At 52.3% G+C, this 18,478-nt stretch overlaps 2 protein-coding genes across 8 annotated transcripts; both read left to right on the forward strand.

The window, feature by feature from the left end:
- Positions 1-127: 127 nt before the first annotated feature.
- On the forward strand, positions 128-13,251 carry SHC1 (SHC adaptor protein 1). 3 transcript variants are annotated; one of them, XM_066261964.1, is made up of 13 exons: positions 128-289; positions 6,270-6,437; positions 6,981-7,051; positions 7,522-7,585; positions 7,744-7,863; positions 8,133-8,186; positions 8,374-8,425; positions 8,569-8,695; positions 9,475-9,673; positions 9,761-9,830; positions 9,910-10,044; positions 10,609-10,847; positions 11,648-13,251. In XM_066261964.1, exons 2-13 carry the CDS (start codon positions 6,273-6,275, stop codon positions 11,774-11,776), a joined length of 1,425 nt encoding a protein of 474 aa, XP_066118061.1. In that variant the 5' UTR covers positions 128-289; positions 6,270-6,272; the 3' UTR covers positions 11,777-13,251. The 3 variants fall into 3 exon arrangements, with proteins under 3 accessions (XP_066118061.1, XP_066118059.1, XP_066118060.1); XM_066261962.1 differs by lacking the exon at positions 128-289 and having other exon boundaries at positions 5,728-6,437; XM_066261963.1 differs by lacking the exon at positions 128-289 and having other exon boundaries at positions 5,728-6,437; positions 9,913-10,044.
- A 366-nt stretch (positions 13,252-13,617) lies between these two features.
- On the forward strand, positions 13,618-17,924 carry PYGO2 (pygopus family PHD finger 2). Of its 5 annotated transcripts, none has more exons than XM_066261974.1 (4): positions 13,859-13,937; positions 14,366-14,415; positions 14,672-14,823; positions 15,249-17,924. In XM_066261974.1, the coding sequence occupies exon 4, from the start codon at positions 15,297-15,299 to the stop codon at positions 16,311-16,313; it is 1,017 nt and encodes a 338-aa protein (XP_066118071.1). In that variant the 5' UTR covers positions 13,859-13,937; positions 14,366-14,415; positions 14,672-14,823; positions 15,249-15,296; the 3' UTR covers positions 16,314-17,924. The 5 variants fall into 5 exon arrangements, with proteins under 5 accessions (XP_066118069.1, XP_066118071.1, XP_066118072.1 ...); XM_066261975.1 differs by having other exon boundaries at positions 14,672-14,787; XM_066261976.1 differs by lacking the exon at positions 13,859-13,937 and adding an exon at positions 13,953-13,999.
- The last annotated feature ends 554 nt before the right edge of the window (positions 17,925-18,478 follow it).

The following is an 18,478-nucleotide window of genomic DNA, read 5'->3' on the forward strand; positions in this document are numbered from 1 at the left end:
CTTACGTTTCTCCAGAATGAGTTTAGGTAAAAAATAGCCCTCTTATTGGCTAGCACTGCTTCTGTTCATGTTCTCGCACTGCCATTGGTTAATTTGGTAAAGTGGGACGGGTGAATGGGGGACAGTGAGGTAGAGGGTCAGGGGTTAGTGAGGCCGGAAGTGAGTGCAATAAAGTTTCTCCAGGGAGGCCTGCCCGGGGAGAAAGTTGGAGCAGCGACCTAAAGAGGCAGTGGCGTGATCCATAACCAAATCATCCCGCGGTGCGGTGCGGAGACTCCATGAGGCCCTGGTGAGTTGGGACTTTCTTTTCTCCTTAGGTGACCCACTCCTCCTCCCCGGAACCCCTCTCCCGGGACCCTACTTCCGCTCTTTATTTTTAAGTCCCGCCCCTGAGACCCCCTCCCCGGAAGTCCCACCTACCAGCTTCAGGGGGCTCTCTGAACCCCAAGTTGTTTTTTCTTTATTGTCCTCCACACCACCCTGTCGCCCAACTTTCCTGGAAGTCCCACCCCTAGACTTGCTCCCAAACCCTATTACAAGAAACCCCACGTTAGCCCTCCCAATTCTCCAAAACTCTTCAACGCGACCAATATCCGCTAACTGCTGCCTATCGAAAGGCTAATCTCCCAAAAGGGCAAAACCCTACCCTTCAAAGAACTACAGTATTTGAATTCGTGAAGCCACGCCTTTCTAGGGGCTCCGCCCCTCTAGAAGCCCCGCCCTTTCCTTAATCCACGTCCTTATGTTTCGAAGCCTCGCCGCCTAAAAGTGTCCAAAATACGGACTATACTCCTTCGGAACCCGGGTCTTCTTCACCTCATAAGCTTTGCCTTCAACCCGGGAAACTTCACCTGCTTATAGTTACTTGCTCCTTTTGTCTTTTGGCCTTTGGCTCAGTTTTCCTTAGTTTCGCACGGTCCGCCAGGTGGGAAGTCAAAAGTTCCAACTCTGGGTCTGAGAGAGTCGAGACAGCCCTTTTCCTCTCCTTTACCTCCTTCCAAGGGTGGCTACTTGAAGGGGGCTGGACTTGGGGTTTGGCACGAGGACGGAAGGGAGACTTGCTCATAGATTTCTGGCCCCACTTCCTGAGTTTTCCTTCCCAGGACCGACCCACCCCACAAACTGTTATGTTTCATACCTGAACCAAGGGATTTAGGTGGGGCCATTTGTCTTCGGTGGGTCTAGGGGACTGACCTTTTTGCTGTTGGATTTTTTTTTTTTTTTAAGGGACTGTCTGCCCATTCACCACTTCTCTGGCTCTTACCCTCCCCCTAACCGGAGTTCTTGTTTGGGCATTCCTTCTGGTCCCGCTTGCCCAGCCTTCCTTTCTGGAAACATTCCTGAGGCTTTCGACATTTCCTGCTACTTCCCGCTGCTCTTGCCTCCTCCTCCCTGCTGGTCTGAGAAGGCACATGCAGCTTCTTCCCCAAACCCAATCACCCCATTCCCAGTAGGCAATCTCTTTTCTTTCTATGCAGAGTGAGCCCTACTTCCTCTTCCAAATGCCCACACCGGTTGGTCATTCTCTGCCTGTGTATGCTGCAGGCTCCTACAGAACACCCTTTTCTAAAGATGTAGATATCCTGGTGTGTGTTTGCTTATGTCAGGGGTGTGAGGTTATGGCAGAATCCTCTAATGCTTGAGCACTAAGCCTTAGGAAATGGAGTGACAGAATTCCATCTCAGGAGTGGTAGATGAAATGACAAAGCTCTCCTCTGGTGAGGACTAAGGGGAGGTAACATAGCTTAGCACGGTATCTAAAAGGTTTAAATGCTGGTTGTTAGTCAAATAAGTTTGTAAATATGATATATATGTTTGCTCTCTTTCTGTTTTATTTGTTTTTTTATTTTATTTTTTTGTATTTTTCTGAAGTTGGAAATGGGGAGGCAGTGAGACAGACTCCTGCATGCACCCAACCGGGATCCACCCGGCACGCCCACCAGGGGGCGATGCTCTGCCCATCTGGGCGTTGCTTTGTTGCAACCAGAGCCATTCTAGAGCCTGAGGCAGAGGCCATAGAGCCAGCCCCAGCAGCCATGCCAACCTTGCTCCAATGGAGCCTCGGCTGCGGGAGGGGAAGAGAGAGACAGAGAGGAAGGAGAGGGGGAGGGGTGGAGAAGCAGATGGGCGCCTCTCCTGTGTGCCCTGGCCGGGAATTGAACCCGGGACTCCTGCACGCCAGGGCTGACGCTCTACCACTGAGTCAACCGGCCAGGGCCCTATGTTTGCTCTCTTGTGGTTTGCATGGAGACAGGCAGTAAACTGGCAAAGTCATTATAGCCTGAGGCGTAGTTTTAATACTTAGCCTTTCCCACCCTTTTAATACTAAGATCTTTTTTATTTTATTTTTTATTTATTTTTAGAGAGGAGAGTGAGAGGTAGGGGGAGGAGCAGGAAGCATCAACTCCTATATGTGCCTTGACCAGGCAAGCCCAGAGTTTCAAACCAGTGACCTCAGTGTTCCAGGTCAACACTTTATCCGCTGCGCCACCATAGGTCAGGCTATTTTATTTTTTTAGAGATACAGAGAGAGGGATAGATAGGGACAGACAGATAGGAATGGAGAGAGATGAGAAGCATCAATCATCGTTTTTCGTTGTGACACCTTAGTTGTTCATTGATTGCTTTCTCATATGTGCCTTGGCCGTGGGCCTTCAGCAGACCGAGTAACCCTTTGCTCGAGCCAGCGACCTTGGGTCCAAGCTAGTGAGCTTTGCCCAAACCATATGAGCCTGCACTTAAGCTGGCGACCTCGGGGTCTCGAACCTGGGTCCTCCGCATCCCAGTCCGACACTCTATCCACTGCACCACCGCCTGGTCAGGCAAATACTAAGATCTTTTCAACATCCTTCTAATACTAAGATCTTCTCAAAACTAAGCTTTTCCCCACACCCTTGACTGTTCTATGATGTGGGGTGGTGCACTCTTATGAGGAATCCCATTTATGCCTCAGGCTTTGTATCAGAGACTTCTTTATTTGTATATTGGCTTAAAGCAGGGGTCCCCAAACTACGGCCCCGGCATGCGGCCCCCTGAGGCCATTTATCGGGCCCCTGCCGCACTTCCAGAAGGAGCACTTCTTTCATTGGTGCTCAGTGAGAGGAGCATAGTTCCCCATTGAAATACTGGTCAGTTTGTTGATTTAAATTTACTTGTTCTTTATTTTAAATATTGTATTTGTTCCCGTTTTGTTTTTTTACTTTAAAATAAGATATGTGTAGTGTGCATAGGGATTTGTTCATAGTTTTTTTTATAGTCCGGCCCTCCAACAGTCTGAGGGACAGTGAACTGGCCCCCTGTGTAAAAAGTTTGGGGACCCCTGGCTTAAAGGCTTTAATTTCTACACTTTAAAATGAGGCAGACTGGGTGCATGCTCGCTCAGACCCTGTCATCAGCATGGCAAAGGAGAGGCAGCCAAGATGGCGGAGTGCTAAAGAAGCCAGTTTGGGCAGAGAAGAGATGAGGAACAGAGGTGAATAAGGCTGATGAGGTAGAAACCTTTAATTCTAGGAATACTCGGATGAGTCAGTGGCTTTGGGAGCCCTGAATGGAATGGGAAGTGTTTTCCCACTGTGTGTATTGTTTGCCTTCCGGGTACGAGCTAGGATTAAAGGTAATGGCCCACCAGTTTTTGGCTCCATTGTTTATTTATTTATTTATTTTATTTATTTATTTTTACAGGGACAGAGAGTCAGAGAGAGGGATAGATAGGGACAGACAGACAGGAACAGAGACACATGAGAAGCATCAATCATCAGTTTTTCGTTGCAATACCTTAGTTGTTCATTGATTGCTTTCTCATCTGTGCCTTGACCACGGGCCTTCAGCAGACCGAGTAAGTAACCCCTTGCTCGAGTCAGCGACCTTGGGTCCAAGCTGGTGAGCTTTTTGCTCAAACCAGATGAGCCTGCGCTCAAGCTGGCGATCTCGAGGTCTCGAACCTGGGTCCTCCGCATCCCAGTCCGACACTCTATCCACTGCACCACTGCCTGGTCAGGCTCCATTGTTTAATTACCGTCTGTCCGAATCCAATGAGAACCTTAATGGGCCAGGGGCTGTGATGGTGGCCGTGGCTACTGGCCCAACACTGGTATTGTTAATCACTATAATCATGATTATTTGCATCTTTTTATCTTCTGAAGTAATTTAAGAATAGGACCCTGGCCGGTTTGCTCAGTGGTAGAGCGTTGGCTTGATGTGCAGGAGTCCTGGGTTCGATTCCCGGCCAGGGCACACAGGAGAGGCGCCCATCTGCTTCTCCACCCATCCCCCTCTCCTTCCTGTCTCTCTCTTTCCCTCCCACAGCCAAGCCTCCATTGGAGCAAAGTTGGCCCGGGCGCTGAGGATGGCTCCATGGCCTCTGCCTCAGGAGCTAGAGTGGCTCTGGTTACAACAGAGCGTTGCCCCAGATGGGCAGAGCATCGCCCCCTGGTGGGCATGCCAGGTGGATCCTGGTGGGGCGTATGTGGGAGTCTGTCTGACTGCCTCCCCTTTTCCAACTTCAGAAAAATACAAAAAAACAAAACAAAACAAAAAAGAATAGGTATATCCGAGGCGAGTTTAGGGGGTATATATGTCTTACTACTTCCTTTTTGGTCACTTTCCAACTTCCTCTATGGCTCCTTCAAGCAGAGCTGTGGCAGGAAGTTGTGGGTGGAAGGAATGGGTTTGGGATGGTTTCCCTGTGTCCCGCCTCAGGTCATCTTCTGGCACTCCTTTCTCCTGTATGTAGCACAGATTTGTCTTCTGCCCCTTTTAGGCCTTCATGGTCTCTGTTTCACAGTCCCATCTCCTCCAGACAGACTTTGCCCCTGGTATGAAAGGAACTGTGTTCCCTTGTGGACACATGTGCCCTCACCAGGCACTGCAAAAAGAGTGATATGGCATACATGGCAGGTCCAGGGAGCTGACCTTACCGTCAGTGTTCTGCCGCCCCCCCCCCCTTCTACCTTTGACAGCTGGCTTTGCTAACTAGGCCTGTGGAAAAGGTGGCAGAAGAGTGCTTGTCTGTGGGCGTCTGGTCCTTGGCATGGTAGGTGTTTTGCATAGAGAACAGGGTCCACCAACTTGCCCTCTGCCCCAGCTTCTCTCCCTTCTGACTTCATCCCCTTACCTCCCAGCTGTGCCCTTCTTGGCCCTTCTCTGCACTAACTGGGAACACTTCCTTTCCGCATTTCTTTAGCTCCTGTTCACAGCTGTTCTAGCTGAAGATGCTAATAGCTCAGGCTCCCTGGGGCTACCACTCCCAATAGTAGTGGTGGGGGGTGTCTGGGCTGGAAGATGGGGAAATTTGAGTATTCGACCAGAATAGGAAGGGAAATGCTGAGTTCATGGATCCCTCCCTTTTCCACCCTCAGCTGCCTCTGTTTCCTCCCTCAGCTTCCTGCTCCCTTTGGCCTGCCCTTGTCCGGTTTGAATTGAGCCAGACCTCCTCTTATCCCTCTAATCTCCTTCTCACTCCTGTATCCTTCCCACCCACCCCCACTTTACTCCTCCCCAGATACTAATTATTTGCATGGGGGTGGGGTAGGGTGGGGGCTGGGCATGGATAACTCTACCTCTGCAGGAGTTCTAGATTGGGGCAGTGGTGGGGGCTCAGCCCCTCATAGCCTGTGAGTCAGCACTGTCTTCGGGATTGGTCTCTCCCCTTAGCTCCCCGCCCCTGGGGAGGAGCCAAGCAGCTCTAGGTACAGCCTGTTCTTCTCTCAGCCTGAGAAGAGGCTCCACGCTGGGCGGGGATGGGGCATGAAACTGTCTGGGTCTGAGCTGGGGGAGCCAAAGGAGTTGGAGCCACTTGTTCCTCTCCTTTCCTAGGACCTTTGAGAGCCCTGGGCCATAAAGGGCCAATCAGGCTAAGGGCTTGGGGATGCCCCCTGCCTGGCCCCCTTGCCCTGACTGGCAGGGGGGCCAGGCTGGGTAGCAGCCTCCTTCTCACTCCAGCCATGGATCTCCTGCCCCCCAAGCCCAAGTACAACCCACTTCGGAATGAATCTCTATCATCGCTGGAGGAGGGGACTTCAGGGTCCACCCCTCCGGAGGAGCTGCCTTCCCCATCAGCCTCTTCCCTGGGGCCCATCCTGCCACCTCTGCCTGGGGACCATAGTCCCACTACGCTGTGCTCCTTCTTCCCTCGGATGAGCAACCTAAAGCTGGCCAACCCAGCTGGGGGGCGCCCTGGACCGAAGGGGGAGCCAGGCAGGGTGGCTGAGGATGGGGAAGGGATTATGGGGACAGCTATGCCAGACTCAGGCCCCCTGCCCCTCCTCCAGGACATGAACAAGCTGAGTGGAGGCGGCGGGCGCAGGACTCGGGTGGAAGGCGGCCAGCTGGGGGGCGAGGAGTGGACCCGCCACGGGAGCTTTGTCAATAAGCCCACGAGGGGCTGGCTGCATCCTAACGACAAAGTCATGGGACCGGGAGTTTCCTACTTGGTTCGGGTGAGTGAACATCCTCCCTCCCCTCCAGTTCCTCTGCTCACTCTAGCTTTGCTGGAGTCTCTTTTTTTTTCTTTCCTGTTTTTACTCAGCAACTCCCTTGGTTTCACTGTCCCTTCTCCCAAACTTGTCTTGCTCCTTCTCTGATTCTGCAGCCCCTTCCAGCTCTGCCTGACCCCCCTTTCCTTCTTGTGACTCCCCACCCCACCCCCACCCTGCCATGCCTAGCACAATGCCCAGCCCATGGGAGGCCCTTAGTAACTATTGGAATGAGTGACTCTTGATTGTTCCTCCAGTCTCCTCCTTCTTTCTAGAGATGTCAGTTCATCCCACCCAATGCCTGTTACTCTTTTCCAAATTCTCTTAGACGTATGAGACCCTCCCAGCTTGCCCTTCTCTATTCATTCCCTTTGCCTTGCATGTTGTGGGCTATGGCAGAACTTCATCTTTCCTTCACTTAGGCACCATGTAGAGAAAAGTCCTAGGACCCTTTGGGGGGGTTGGAGGGAGACAGCTGACTCATAATCCTGCCATCCCTCCCCTTAGTACATGGGCTGTGTGGAAGTCCTGCAGTCAATGCGTGCCCTAGACTTCAACACCCGGACTCAGGTCACCAGGTTAGTGGGGAGGGGGGCAGAATGTGGGAATCCTGAAGCTAGTGAGGGGAGAAGGAGAGTGGTAAAGGGGATTGAGAGAAAGGGGAGTGAGTCTAAGTCTGAATGAAAAGAGGCAAGTCTGGCCTGGATCCTTCTTATTTATCTAGCCTTGGAAGTTGGGGGAGGTTGCAGAGGCAGCTGGCAGCTGGAGCTTGAGTAGAAAATGGGGATAGATAGAAGGTTGCTGCTGCCTTTGGGAAGGGATGGGACATTTGTTAGCTGGAAGGGGGTGGGGCCAGTCTACTGAGGCCCTAACCCAATCAGCCAGGAAGCGGCCTCTCAGTGTCATCAAATATTAAAGGGTTTTAATTCAATCCACAACGACAAAGAGCCTGGAGTGCCCCTGGAGTCTGGTTTGGCCTTCCCCTCCCCCAGCCTGTGGCAGCCCCAGCTGAGTGATTGGCAGACTCTGAGTACCCCTCTTTCCCCAGGGAGGCCATCAGTCTGGTGTGTGAGGCTGTGCCAGGTGCTAAGGGGGCTACAAGAAGGAGAAAGGTACCTGGTATTGATGGGGCTATGGATGCTGCTGGGAGATGTGGAGGGGCAGGGCAAAGGCGAGTGTGGGACATACGGGGAAAGCCAAAAGGGAAGAGTTTGGGGTTTTCTAGGTGTTGGGAACCCCCAGTTTTTGAGATCCTTGGATGCTTCTTTAGCCCTGTAGCCGCCCACTCAGTTCCATTCTGGGGAAGAGTAACCTGAAATTTGCTGGAATGCCAATCACTCTCACCGTCTCTACCAGCAGCCTCAACCTCATGGCCGCAGACTGCAAACAGGTTGGTGGGGCCGGGCAGGAGGACCAGAAACACTGATGGGAGGGCTAAGCGGGGACCTGGCTGTGGGGATGAGACACTAGGAGAGAAAGCTTGGGAGCAGCAGGACAGTAGGGAAGTAGGAGATTAGGAGGACATGGGGTTAAGAACCCGGTAGGATGAGACTGAGTCTCTTGGGTACTGGGCCAGGGGTGGGAGGTGCTCAGGTGAGCCCGGAGGCTGCCTGACACGCGTCATTCCTTTCCTTCTCCATCTCCTGCCCTCACCCTCAGATCATCGCCAACCACCACATGCAGTCTATCTCATTTGCATCCGGCGGGGACCCGGTGAGTTGGGGAGCAGAGCAAAGTGGTGGGAGAAGACTAAGGGACAGGGATTGGTAAAATGCTGGCCAGAGGAGTCGGCATGCTAGGAGGGAGGGAATATCTGAAAAGGCCTGGGATTTAGGGGTCAGGAGTGAGTTGGGGCTATCAAATTTAGCTAACTGGCCTCTTCTGACTCTGTCTACCCCAGGACACAGCTGAGTATGTTGCCTATGTTGCCAAAGATCCAGTGAATCAGAGAGGTGAGGCAAGGTGGGAATCGCTGGGTGGGGCTGACTGTCCATGAGGCAGATGAGCAGAACCTGGGGAGCCAAGCAGGGGCTCTTGTCTGTATCTCCTCCCAGCAACCCACCTCAGAGCTCACTGACATCCTCTCTGTCTCCAGCCTGTCACATCCTGGAGTGTCCCGATGGGCTTGCTCAGGACGTCATCAGCACCATTGGACAGGCCTTCGAATTACGATTCAAACAATACCTCAGGAACCCGCCTAAGCTGGTCACCCCCCATGACAGGTGAGCGGGTGAGGAGAGTGTGGGGCAGCTCTTGGATCCTAGACCAGAATTGGGAAAGTGAGTCTGCTGTTTCCACACTTGAGCTCAGAATGGTTCAGGGAAGGAAATAACCTGTGTGTCCCTGCTTCCCACTTCCTGCTATTCTTACATTTCCTGTGGCTATCAGGAAAGTCTTTTGAGCCCCTGCCTGTTGCAGGGACAGCTTTTCCCTTATTTGCCTATGGTGGGGCTGTAGTCCAGGACCTCACACTGCAGCCCATTCCTGGCTAGATGGGCTTTTCATTCCTAGCTGCCTTGTATCTGGTCTGTCCCTCTTTCTTGCTCATTTCTCCAATCTTAGTTGTTTTCCTTCCCCTAGAAGCCATTGAAAGTTTGAGTGAGGGAGGATGGCTCTTTTCCGAGATCCCTACCTTTCCTCATGCCAGTAGGTATTGAGTGTTTAGAGCACTGCCTCCCTGTTGCTTCGTGTTTCCCCTCCCTCTTAGGAGACAGTGTAATGGTCAAGGGCATAAACTTTAAAGTCAAATCTGAATTTACATGTCAGCTGAACCACCTCTCCTTGTGAGACCTTGGACAAATCTTTTCATCTCTGACCCTCATTCTCCTCATCTATAAAGCTGGGGAAGGAAATACTACCTACTGTATAGGAGGATGAAATGATTATATAAAACACCCAGCCTAGGGCCTACCCTGAAGGAAGTCCCCATACATGGCCATTGTTCTCTTCCCCTCCCTCCGTCCCACCAGTTGGATTCCTCACTCCCTCCTGTTCCTCTCAGGATGGCTGGCTTTGATGGCTCAGCTTGGGATGAGGAGGAGGAAGAACCACCTGACCATCAATACTATAATGATTTTCCGGGGAAAGAACCCCCTCTTGGGGGGGTGGTGGACATGAGGCTTCGGGAAGGAGCCCCTCCAGGGCCTGCTCGACCCACTCTGCCCGGTGCCCAGACCCCCAGCCACTTGGGAGCTACGCTGGTAAGTTGCTTGGATAGAGATGGGCTGGGCCCAGGATAGGATTGGCTGGTTATGGTCTCTGGTCTCACCTTATTTTTGTCCCTTCAGCCTGTGGGGCAGCCAGTTGGGGGAGACCCAGAAGTCCACAAGCAGATGCCACCACTGCCACCCTGCCCAGGTTTGGAGGGGGCTGAGAGGAACAGAGCCAGGGGTGCAGGAGGCATGGCTGGGGTCACTGAAAGCCTCCCTTTCCTCAGCAGGCAGAGAACTCTTTGATGATCCCTCCTACGTCAATGTCCAGAACCTAGACAAGGCCCGGCAAGCAGGGGGTGGGGCTGGGCCCCCCAATCTCGCTGTCAATGGCAGTGCACCCCGAGATCTCTTTGACATGAGTGAGTATTTCTCCATTCTGCATCTCCACTTCCTACTTGGTTCCTCCTCTTCCCTGGCCTATCTGCCCTTTCCTACTGGCCACTTCTTCCTGAAGGTTCTGGGTCTTAGGCATGCTTTTTTTTTTAAAGATTTTATTTATTGGCCTGACCTGTGGTGGCGCAGTGGATAAAATGTCGACCTGGAATGCTGAGGTCGTCGGTTCAAAGCCCTGGGCTTGCCTGGTCAAGGCACATATGGGAGTTGATGCTTCCAGCTCCTCCCCCCTTCTCTCTCTCTCTCTTGCTCTCTAAAAATGAATAAATAAAATCTATAATAAAATAAATAAATAAAATCTATAATAAAAATAAATGCCTCTCTAAAAACGAAAATTGCAGTCAAGATTTTATTTATTGATCTTAGACAGTGGGGGAGATGGGGGGGAGTGGAGCTGGAAGCATCAACTTGTAATAGTTGCTTCTCATATGTGCCTTGCCTTTTGTATGTGCCTTAACCAGATGAGCCCAGGGTTTTGAACCCACAGCCTCAGCATTCCAGGTTGACACTTTATCCTCTGCATCCCCCAGAGCCCTTTGAAGATGCCCTTCGGGTGCCTCCGCCTCTCCAGTCAGCGGCTATGGCTGAGCAGCTCAGAGGGGAGCCCTGGTTTCACGGAAAGCTGAGCCGGCGGGAGGCTGAGGCCCTGCTGCAGCTCAATGGGGATTTCCTGGTGCGGGAAAGCACAACCACACCTGGCCAGTATGTGCTTACTGGCTTGCAAAGTGGGCAGCCCAAGCACCTGCTACTGGTGGACCCTGAGGGTGTGGTGAGTGTGGCAGGGGTATGGGTGGGGTGTCTGAAAGGAAGGCGCAGTGCCCTGTGCAGCCCTGTTCCTTCCCTTATTGCTTCTTAGGTTTTCCCTGCTGGACACCTGTATGGGCCTCCTCTGCTCTCAAGGTGCCTGGTATCCCCCACCTAGCGGCTTAGGGTTACTTCCCTTCTCACATTACTGAGCCTGAGCTGTGTTCCCTTCAGCCCTGGCCAGTCCTCAAGTCCATAAGCTTTATGCCCAGGAGAGTTGGAAGGTGCTTCTCTTACCCAAGCCCTCCTTTTTTCTTTAACAGATGAGGTAACTATCTGGAGACAGCTGGATACCCCAAGTCTCCTCTTACAAGCGGATCCTGGGGCTCTCTCCCTTCTCCGGACTCAGGGCTCAGCCCAGTGTCCTGCTTTCTATCTGCACTGCCCCACGTCCCTCTGCCCTTATAACTTAGGTCTCTTCTGTAGCCATCTCGGCCTCCTTTCCACATCCTTTTTGTGCTGTTTATTCTCCTGAGTCTTGACACCTTCCTTTAGGTCAAAGGAGGAGTAGATAACCCTCACAATTTCTGATGTCTCCTCAGCTTTTTCCCAGTTCACGACCTTCCCATTCGCATGGCTCTCTCTAGCTTCTTTTTCTGAAGCCTCAGTGATCAGGAGAGACAGCGATCCCAACCCTGCCACCTTTTTCTTCTTTCTCAACCTCTTGAATATTGCAGTTTATTCAGGCTTGGGGGCTGAGGTCTTATTTGACTCAGGTCTTACTTGATTTCATCTGAAATGACCCTTTCCCTTCCCACTTCCCAGGTTCGAACAAAGGATCACCGCTTTGACAGTGTCAGTCACCTCATCAGTTACCACATGGACAATCACTTGCCCATCATCTCTGCGGGCAGCGAACTGTGTCTACAGCAGCCTGTGGAGCGGAAATTATGATCCGTCCCAGGTGCTTTCTAGAAGATGCCCATCCCCTCTACTATTCCCTGACTCTCAGGACCTCACTTGGAGTGTTCTGTGGGCTTGGCTTTGTATAGGAGCTGGGGGTAGTGTGGACACTGGGTTCAGCATTCAACTCAGGGAGAGGGTCTGAGTCAGGAGCCTGGGGTAGAGTCCTACTTCTCCCCAGACCTCACCAAAGTATTAATCTAGAGTGGCCCCTTTCCCAGGGCCTTTCCTGTGCCAACCTGATAACCCTTCCTCAAGAAGGTGGGTGCTTAAGGCCTGGGCAGTGTGCCTCATAATGAAAAATGTCCTGTGGTGATAGCCAGTCACCTTTCCAGGGAATAGGCAACAAATCACACCTGTGGTCTACCCCTGGGCTCAGGGTACTTTAGCTCTTCTCAATAGCCCTCCCTTCCCAGTGTTTAAACTTTGTGCCTTTGACCATCTCCTAGTTCTGAAGATATTTTATGCAAAGAGTTTTTGGGCCCCTGAGGTCAAGGATAGGGGTGGTGACACCTTGGCTTCTGGGACCATCCTCTCCTTGCTCAGCACCCCGTCCAGTTTAGGTTGGGAGAACAGAAACAGGAGTGGCAGCTGTTCCCTTTCCCTGGGCATATGCCACATCTATAGATTGCCTCAAAGCCCCCCTCCCGGCCAGGTGGGGAGATGGACCCCTTATTTGCTCAGTGCCTCCTGGCCGGGGCCCCTGACCTCAGGGGTCTGTACATAACTCATTAACCCCACCCCTTCCATGTTGCATGCATGTTATATTCTACAGCCAAAGTGTATCCCTTCTTCCTGTATCCTGAGCCCTGCCTCCCCGTGCTACAGTGGTGGGGGAGATGACTGAATTTGGGCCCCCTGAACTGTTAGCTCTCCTAGATGGAGTTTGTGGAGAGGCAGGAAAACGCATTGAGACTCAGTCCCCAAATACCATCTGTAGATTTGGAACTGCATTTATTTTTTACTTTATGCATATATTTTAGGGGTGTAGATTTACTTTTCTAATTTGTTTTCCATGTATGCTTATTCTTGAGCATAAAATGATGGTAATCGATTACATTTACACATCATCTCTTTTGACTTTTCAAAGCCCTTTTACAACTACTGGCCTTTTCCTCGCAGCATTATCTTTTCTAGAGAGACCCAAGTCAGAAGTTTATTGTGAGCTAGGATCAGAAACACTTGGGCCTCTTACCCTGAGGCCGGCAGGGGGAAGACTGGCTGAATGAGCGTTAGTTTCACCGATGGGTTGGTGGGGTGGGTTAGGGTAGAGGTGGGGGTTACTTAAAACGGGCAGTTACTGAATACCTTCTATAGGCCGACTGGCACTGGGCTGGGGCAGCCCTACCGCGTCTCTTAAGGGAGAGTTGAATCAACCCTCGCCTCCTTTTTGTTGTTTGGATGTTTTCACGGGTCTCACTTATACCAAAGGAAAAGAATCTTCATTAAAATCCGTATTTCTTCTACCTCGGCCTCTCAGTCACTGCTGCTACCCATTGTTCGCCGTGGGCCCTCCGTGGCAGAGAGTTGGGTGGCAGAACCCGCCTTGCTTCGCTTGAGCTGGTGGCCGCCAGCGAGCACTGGGATGGGGACCGCCGCCTTGGGGCGACGTTCACGTTTGCAATGGGGACCGCGGTCCGGAGTGTCCAGGCCTCTCAGGCAAGCGCCGCTCTGAGGAGGCCCTTCGGCCCGGTGGCGCAGTCCGACCCGCGGAGCTGGCCAACGCCGCTGCTGCGCGGCACACGCTCCCCGCCTAGGTCGTACAGTGGTACGGCCCTACCCTGAGCCGGAGCGTGTAGCCCAGTCTCCGCCTCCTCCAGCCGGCTCAGTGGTGGCGGCCGAGCCGAGTTCCGGTTCCGGTGGCTGCGGCCGCAGGCGGGCTGTGAGCTGGGACGAGCGCGCACTGGGCGTTCCAACTCGTCTCTTGCCCTTCATACTTTCGGTAGCCACAGCGCAGGGGCTTGTGTTGCCCCGGGCACCTTTTTGGGCGATGGTGCGACCCGAGGGCGCGTCCGTCTCCCGCTGCCGCTGACCCGGGTCCCCCCCTCCATGGCCGCCTCGGCGCCGCCCCCACCGGACAAGCTGGAGGGAGGTGGTGGCCCCGCACCGCCCCCTGCACCGCCCAGCACCGGGAGGAAGCAGGGCAAAGCCGGTGAGAGCGCCGAGAGGACATGGGGCTGGAGAAGCTGAGGATTTGAGGACCTTGGAAGGAGGGTGGGCTAATGGTGGGAGCCGGGGGTCATTAGGTCAAGGGGCCTGAAGAAGATGGGTGGGTGAAGCTCTCCAGAGGTTAGGGGTAGGGTGTCATAGACTGAGGACTCCAGGATTTGGAAGCACGTGGAATTTAGGAGCCAATTGGGAATCTGAGGGTATCGAGATGGGCTCTCATTTAAAGGAAGAGGCAGCTGAGAGTGTGGTAATAGAATTTACTTTTCATATTACACCTCTGTTAGTATTCATTTGTTAGGTAAATAAGCAAGCTTATAACGAAGTTAGAAGAGTTCCTCCAAGCGTGGCTGGGAGAAAGGAGGTTGGGGAAACCTTAGGGAAACTTGTGTTTGCTTTTTGCTGCTCTTCCAGGCTTGCAAATGAAGAGCCCAGAAAAGAAGCGGAGGAAGTCAAATACTCAGGTGAATGGTGGTTGGTGGGCGGGAGAATTCCTAGTAGTCCCTACCTGTGCTCCCCACTCTGTCACTCCAATATCTGTATCTTAGTCAGATGCAGGGAGAAGAGAAAGCTGTTTCTGGCCTTTTCCTTCAGCTTCGTAATAAATTTGGTGTGGGGACAAGGGGATGAGATGATTTGACCAAAGATTTTTTTTTTTTTTTTTTTTGAGAGAGACACTTTAGTTGTTCATTGATTGCTTCTTATATGTGTCTTGACCAGGGGGCTCAAGCTGAACCAGTGACCCCTTAATCAAACCTGCGACCATGGGCTCATGTCTGATCTGGCGCTCAAGCCGGTGACATCGGGGTTTCAAACCTGGGACCTCGGCATCCCAGGTCAATCCTCTAGTTCACTGCACCACCACTGATCAGGTTTGACCAAAGATCTTATCAGTCAGGATCAGAATCTTCCTCTCCCATTTTCCCTGTCCTGGTTCTCTTCTGATGATAACACCTACCACTTATTTTTTCTAAGTGTGAGGGATTGTGCTATATAGTGCTTTAATAGTTTTGAGATGAGGAATCTTGAGGCTTAAAAAAGTTAAATATTTGCTTTATGGTCTTGAGGTTATTCAGTGTCAGAGCTGGGATTCCAGCATAGTTCTGCCTGTTTTCAAAACACAATTACTGCACTGTGCTCCACCCTCTACTTCTTTCTTGTATTATAAGGTCCATCTTGATTTAGATCTGAGCTGGCTGGAACCAGCCCCCAAAATATGTACTGTGTTCTGGTGCTCTTCTAGTGTAGCTCTGCGCTTCCCTCCATGACCCTCTTTCCCTCATTTGTTCCCTACTAGGGCCCTGCATACTCACATCTGACGGAGTTTGCACCACCCCCGACTCCTATGGTGGATCACCTGGTTGCATCCAACCCTTTTGAGGATGACTTTGGAGCCCCTAAGGTGGGGGGTGCAGCCCCTCCATTCCTTGGCAGTCCTGTCCCCTTTGGAGGCTTCCGTGTACAGGGTGGCATGGCAGGCCAAGTACCCCCAGGCTACGGCACTGGAGGTGGAGGGGGTCCCCAACCTCTTCGTCGTCAGCCCCCCCCTTTCCCTCCCAACCCTATGGGCCCTGCTTTCAACATGCCTCAGGGACCTGGCTACCCACCCCCCGGCAACATGAACTTTTCTAGTCAACCCTTCAATCAGCCTCTGGGTCAGAACTTTAGCCCTTCTGGTGGGCAGATGATGCCAGGCCCAGTGGGAGGGTTTGGCCCCATGATCTCACCCACCATGGGACAACCTCCCAGAGGGGAGCTGGGCCCTCCTTCTCTTCCCCAACGCTTTGCCCAGCCAGGGGTGCCTTTTGGCCCATCTCCTCTTCAGAGACCTGGTCAGGGGCTCCCTAGCTTGCCTCCCAACACAAGTCCTTTCCCTGGTCCAGACCCTGGCTTTCCTGGTCCTGGTGGTGAGGATGGGGGGAAGCCCCTGAATCCACCTGCTCCCACTGCTTTTCCCCAGGAGCCCCACTCAGGCTCCCCAGTTGCTGCTGTTAATGGGAATCAGCCCAGTTTCCCCCCAAACAACAGTGGGCGGGGTGGGGGCACTCCAGATGCCAATAGTCTAGCACCCCCTGGCAAGGCAGGTGGGGGCTCAGGGCCCCAGCCTCCTCCAGGCCTGGTGTATCCATGTGGTGCCTGTCGGAGTGAGGTGAACGATGACCAGGATGCAATTCTGTGTGAGGCCTCCTGCCAGAAGTGGTTCCACCGAGAGTGCACAGGCATGACTGAGAGCGCCTATGGACTGCTGACCACTGAGGCCTCTGCAGTCTGGGCCTGTGATCTGTGCCTCAAGACCAAGGAGATCCAGTCTGTCTACATCCGCGAGGGCATGGGGCAGCTGGTGGCTGCCAATGATGGGTGATACTGGCAAGGTGACCCAGGGAAGTGCATACGTTTCTCCCTGCTCTTCCAGGGTGATTGTTTCATGTCTGGCTCTTGGTCCTTGCTTCCCATCTCCTGGGGCAGAAATGCAGTGGCTCCTGCGGGCAGAAGAGGAACTGAGGTGGGCAGATCCTGGATCACTCACTGTTCTGGAAACTTTCATGTTGAGATCTACAGAGATCCAGGAAACCAAAGCCCTGCAAGCAGAGCCATTTTTTGGTGGCTATCTCTGGAGGCCAAGGGGTACGGCTGCAAGAGAAAAGAGGCTGGAGAAAGATCTAGAAGGCAGGGGTGTTCCCTCTGCAGATGATGGACACCCCTCAACACCTGTGCCTAACACTGCTATGTAGCCCCACAGCTCCATTGTTAGTTTTTGGGATCAAGTGTTAAAGGTTTCTGGCCAGAGGAGTTTGGGTTTCTTCCCATCCCTGCTCTAGAAGACAGCTTTAGGGAATAAAAGGGATTTTTCCCCTTGCCTCCTCCAAAACCTGCTCAACTCTCCTCCCTTAGAGAACCAATAGCTTCCCTAAGAAACAGGAGAGTTCTTGCCATGGCAGTTTCATGGTGATTCGGGGCTTCAAAACAGTAGGTAAGAGATGCTGTTGGGATATACCTCCCTCATACCAAAGTCACTGGTTATTTCTCAGCTTCTCTTGTGTTTTTCTTCTAAGGAGCATATTTTTTGCCAAAAATTGGGATATGTGGTCTGACATGCCAGAATATTTGAAATTTGGACAGTCCTGGAAGCCTGGACTCTGTTGTACCACCTCCCATCGCCCTGCCCATCTGTTGCACATCATTCTCAGTGTCGGTCTTCAGCTTCTGATGCCCTCATTCCCTCACCTCCCTGGTTTGATTGAAGGAAAGCTTGAAAGGGCACAGAGCCCTTATACCTCATTTCTTCTGATAAAAGGATTGTCACAGTCTGTGGATGGGGGAGGCAGTAGGACCCTCATTGCCAAGGTACTGAAATACAGTTCAGAGCCTGGATATTCTCTTTCCTTGCTATTTGTTACATTTTGGACCTGGTGTTCTAGTAGTTCTCATTCGTCTCAGCCAGAGTCCTGTACTTGGGCTTTATTTGCTTTTATTTTTAAAGCACTGCCTGCAAGAGAAGGGCCTGGGGCCTAGTCAGGAGAACCTCACAGCTGCTCTTACAGTTTATGCATACATTCCTTAGTGGGGTGTGGAGGGCAGGCCTGAGAGGAGTTAGTGGTCTTCTGTACCCTAGCAGGTGAAGAGAAGACAGGAATACTGCAGAACTGCCCAGGTGGAGTCAGCAGGCTTTTAGGCTGTGTGAAAGCAGCAACGGCTTCTGGACCTCTTTTTCAGTGTCTTCCCCACTCTAAAACAGCAGAGAGAGCACTCCCCCCCCCCCCCCAATGCTCAACTTTTGGTTTTATTGTGGTTGTGTTTTCTGTCTTTTATCTGTTGCTATTTTTGTGCTCCCCCCATGTTGGCATTTTGTAGGTGGCTCCTAGGGAAATGTCTGCTTACTCCCTCCCTGCTGTTTTGGAAGAAAGTGGGGGTGGCGGAGATGTGGTGGGGGAAGGGTCTTTTGTACTGTTGGGTTAATAAAATGACATGAAAATCCAGACAAGGACTCCTTGCTGTTCATGTGCTCAAAGGTTGGAATGAGCCACCATCACCATTGGGAAGGGTACTTGGGATGTGTGCCCTGAGGGTACCAGTTAGTGGGAATGGCAGAAAGATCCGGCCTTGAAGCTGACCCTGGTACAAGCTGCTGAGCCTGGATGGACGGAGTCCTGTGTCCTGCAATGAGAAAGTTTCTTTTCTGAGCACATTCCTGGGCTGGGCCTGGAGCCAGGCGGGAGCTTTGGCTCCTAGGCGTCTGGGTAAACAAGTGTTTTTAACATTGCTGGGTTTAGTGCCCACCCTCCAACCCCTAGTTTTTTGGGTTAGGATTCATGTGTAGCTCCAAGGGTGGAGAAGGGGCTACTCTGGATTCAGGTGTCATTTTTGGATGCTTTTTCAGACCCATCCTATTAAAGAAGTAGCAGTGGCATCCTTAATCTGCGCTGGAGCAGAGTGGAGAGTGACACGAGGGCTATTTCCAAGCCACGATTTGCCACTTTCCCCTCCCCCATCCTGCAGCTGCCTGTGTCAATCCTGGGACCAATCGGC

Source organism: Saccopteryx bilineata, chromosome 2 (genome assembly GCF_036850765.1).
Source record: "Saccopteryx bilineata isolate mSacBil1 chromosome 2, mSacBil1_pri_phased_curated, whole genome shotgun sequence".
Taxonomy (NCBI): Eukaryota; Metazoa; Chordata; class Mammalia; order Chiroptera; family Emballonuridae; genus Saccopteryx; species Saccopteryx bilineata.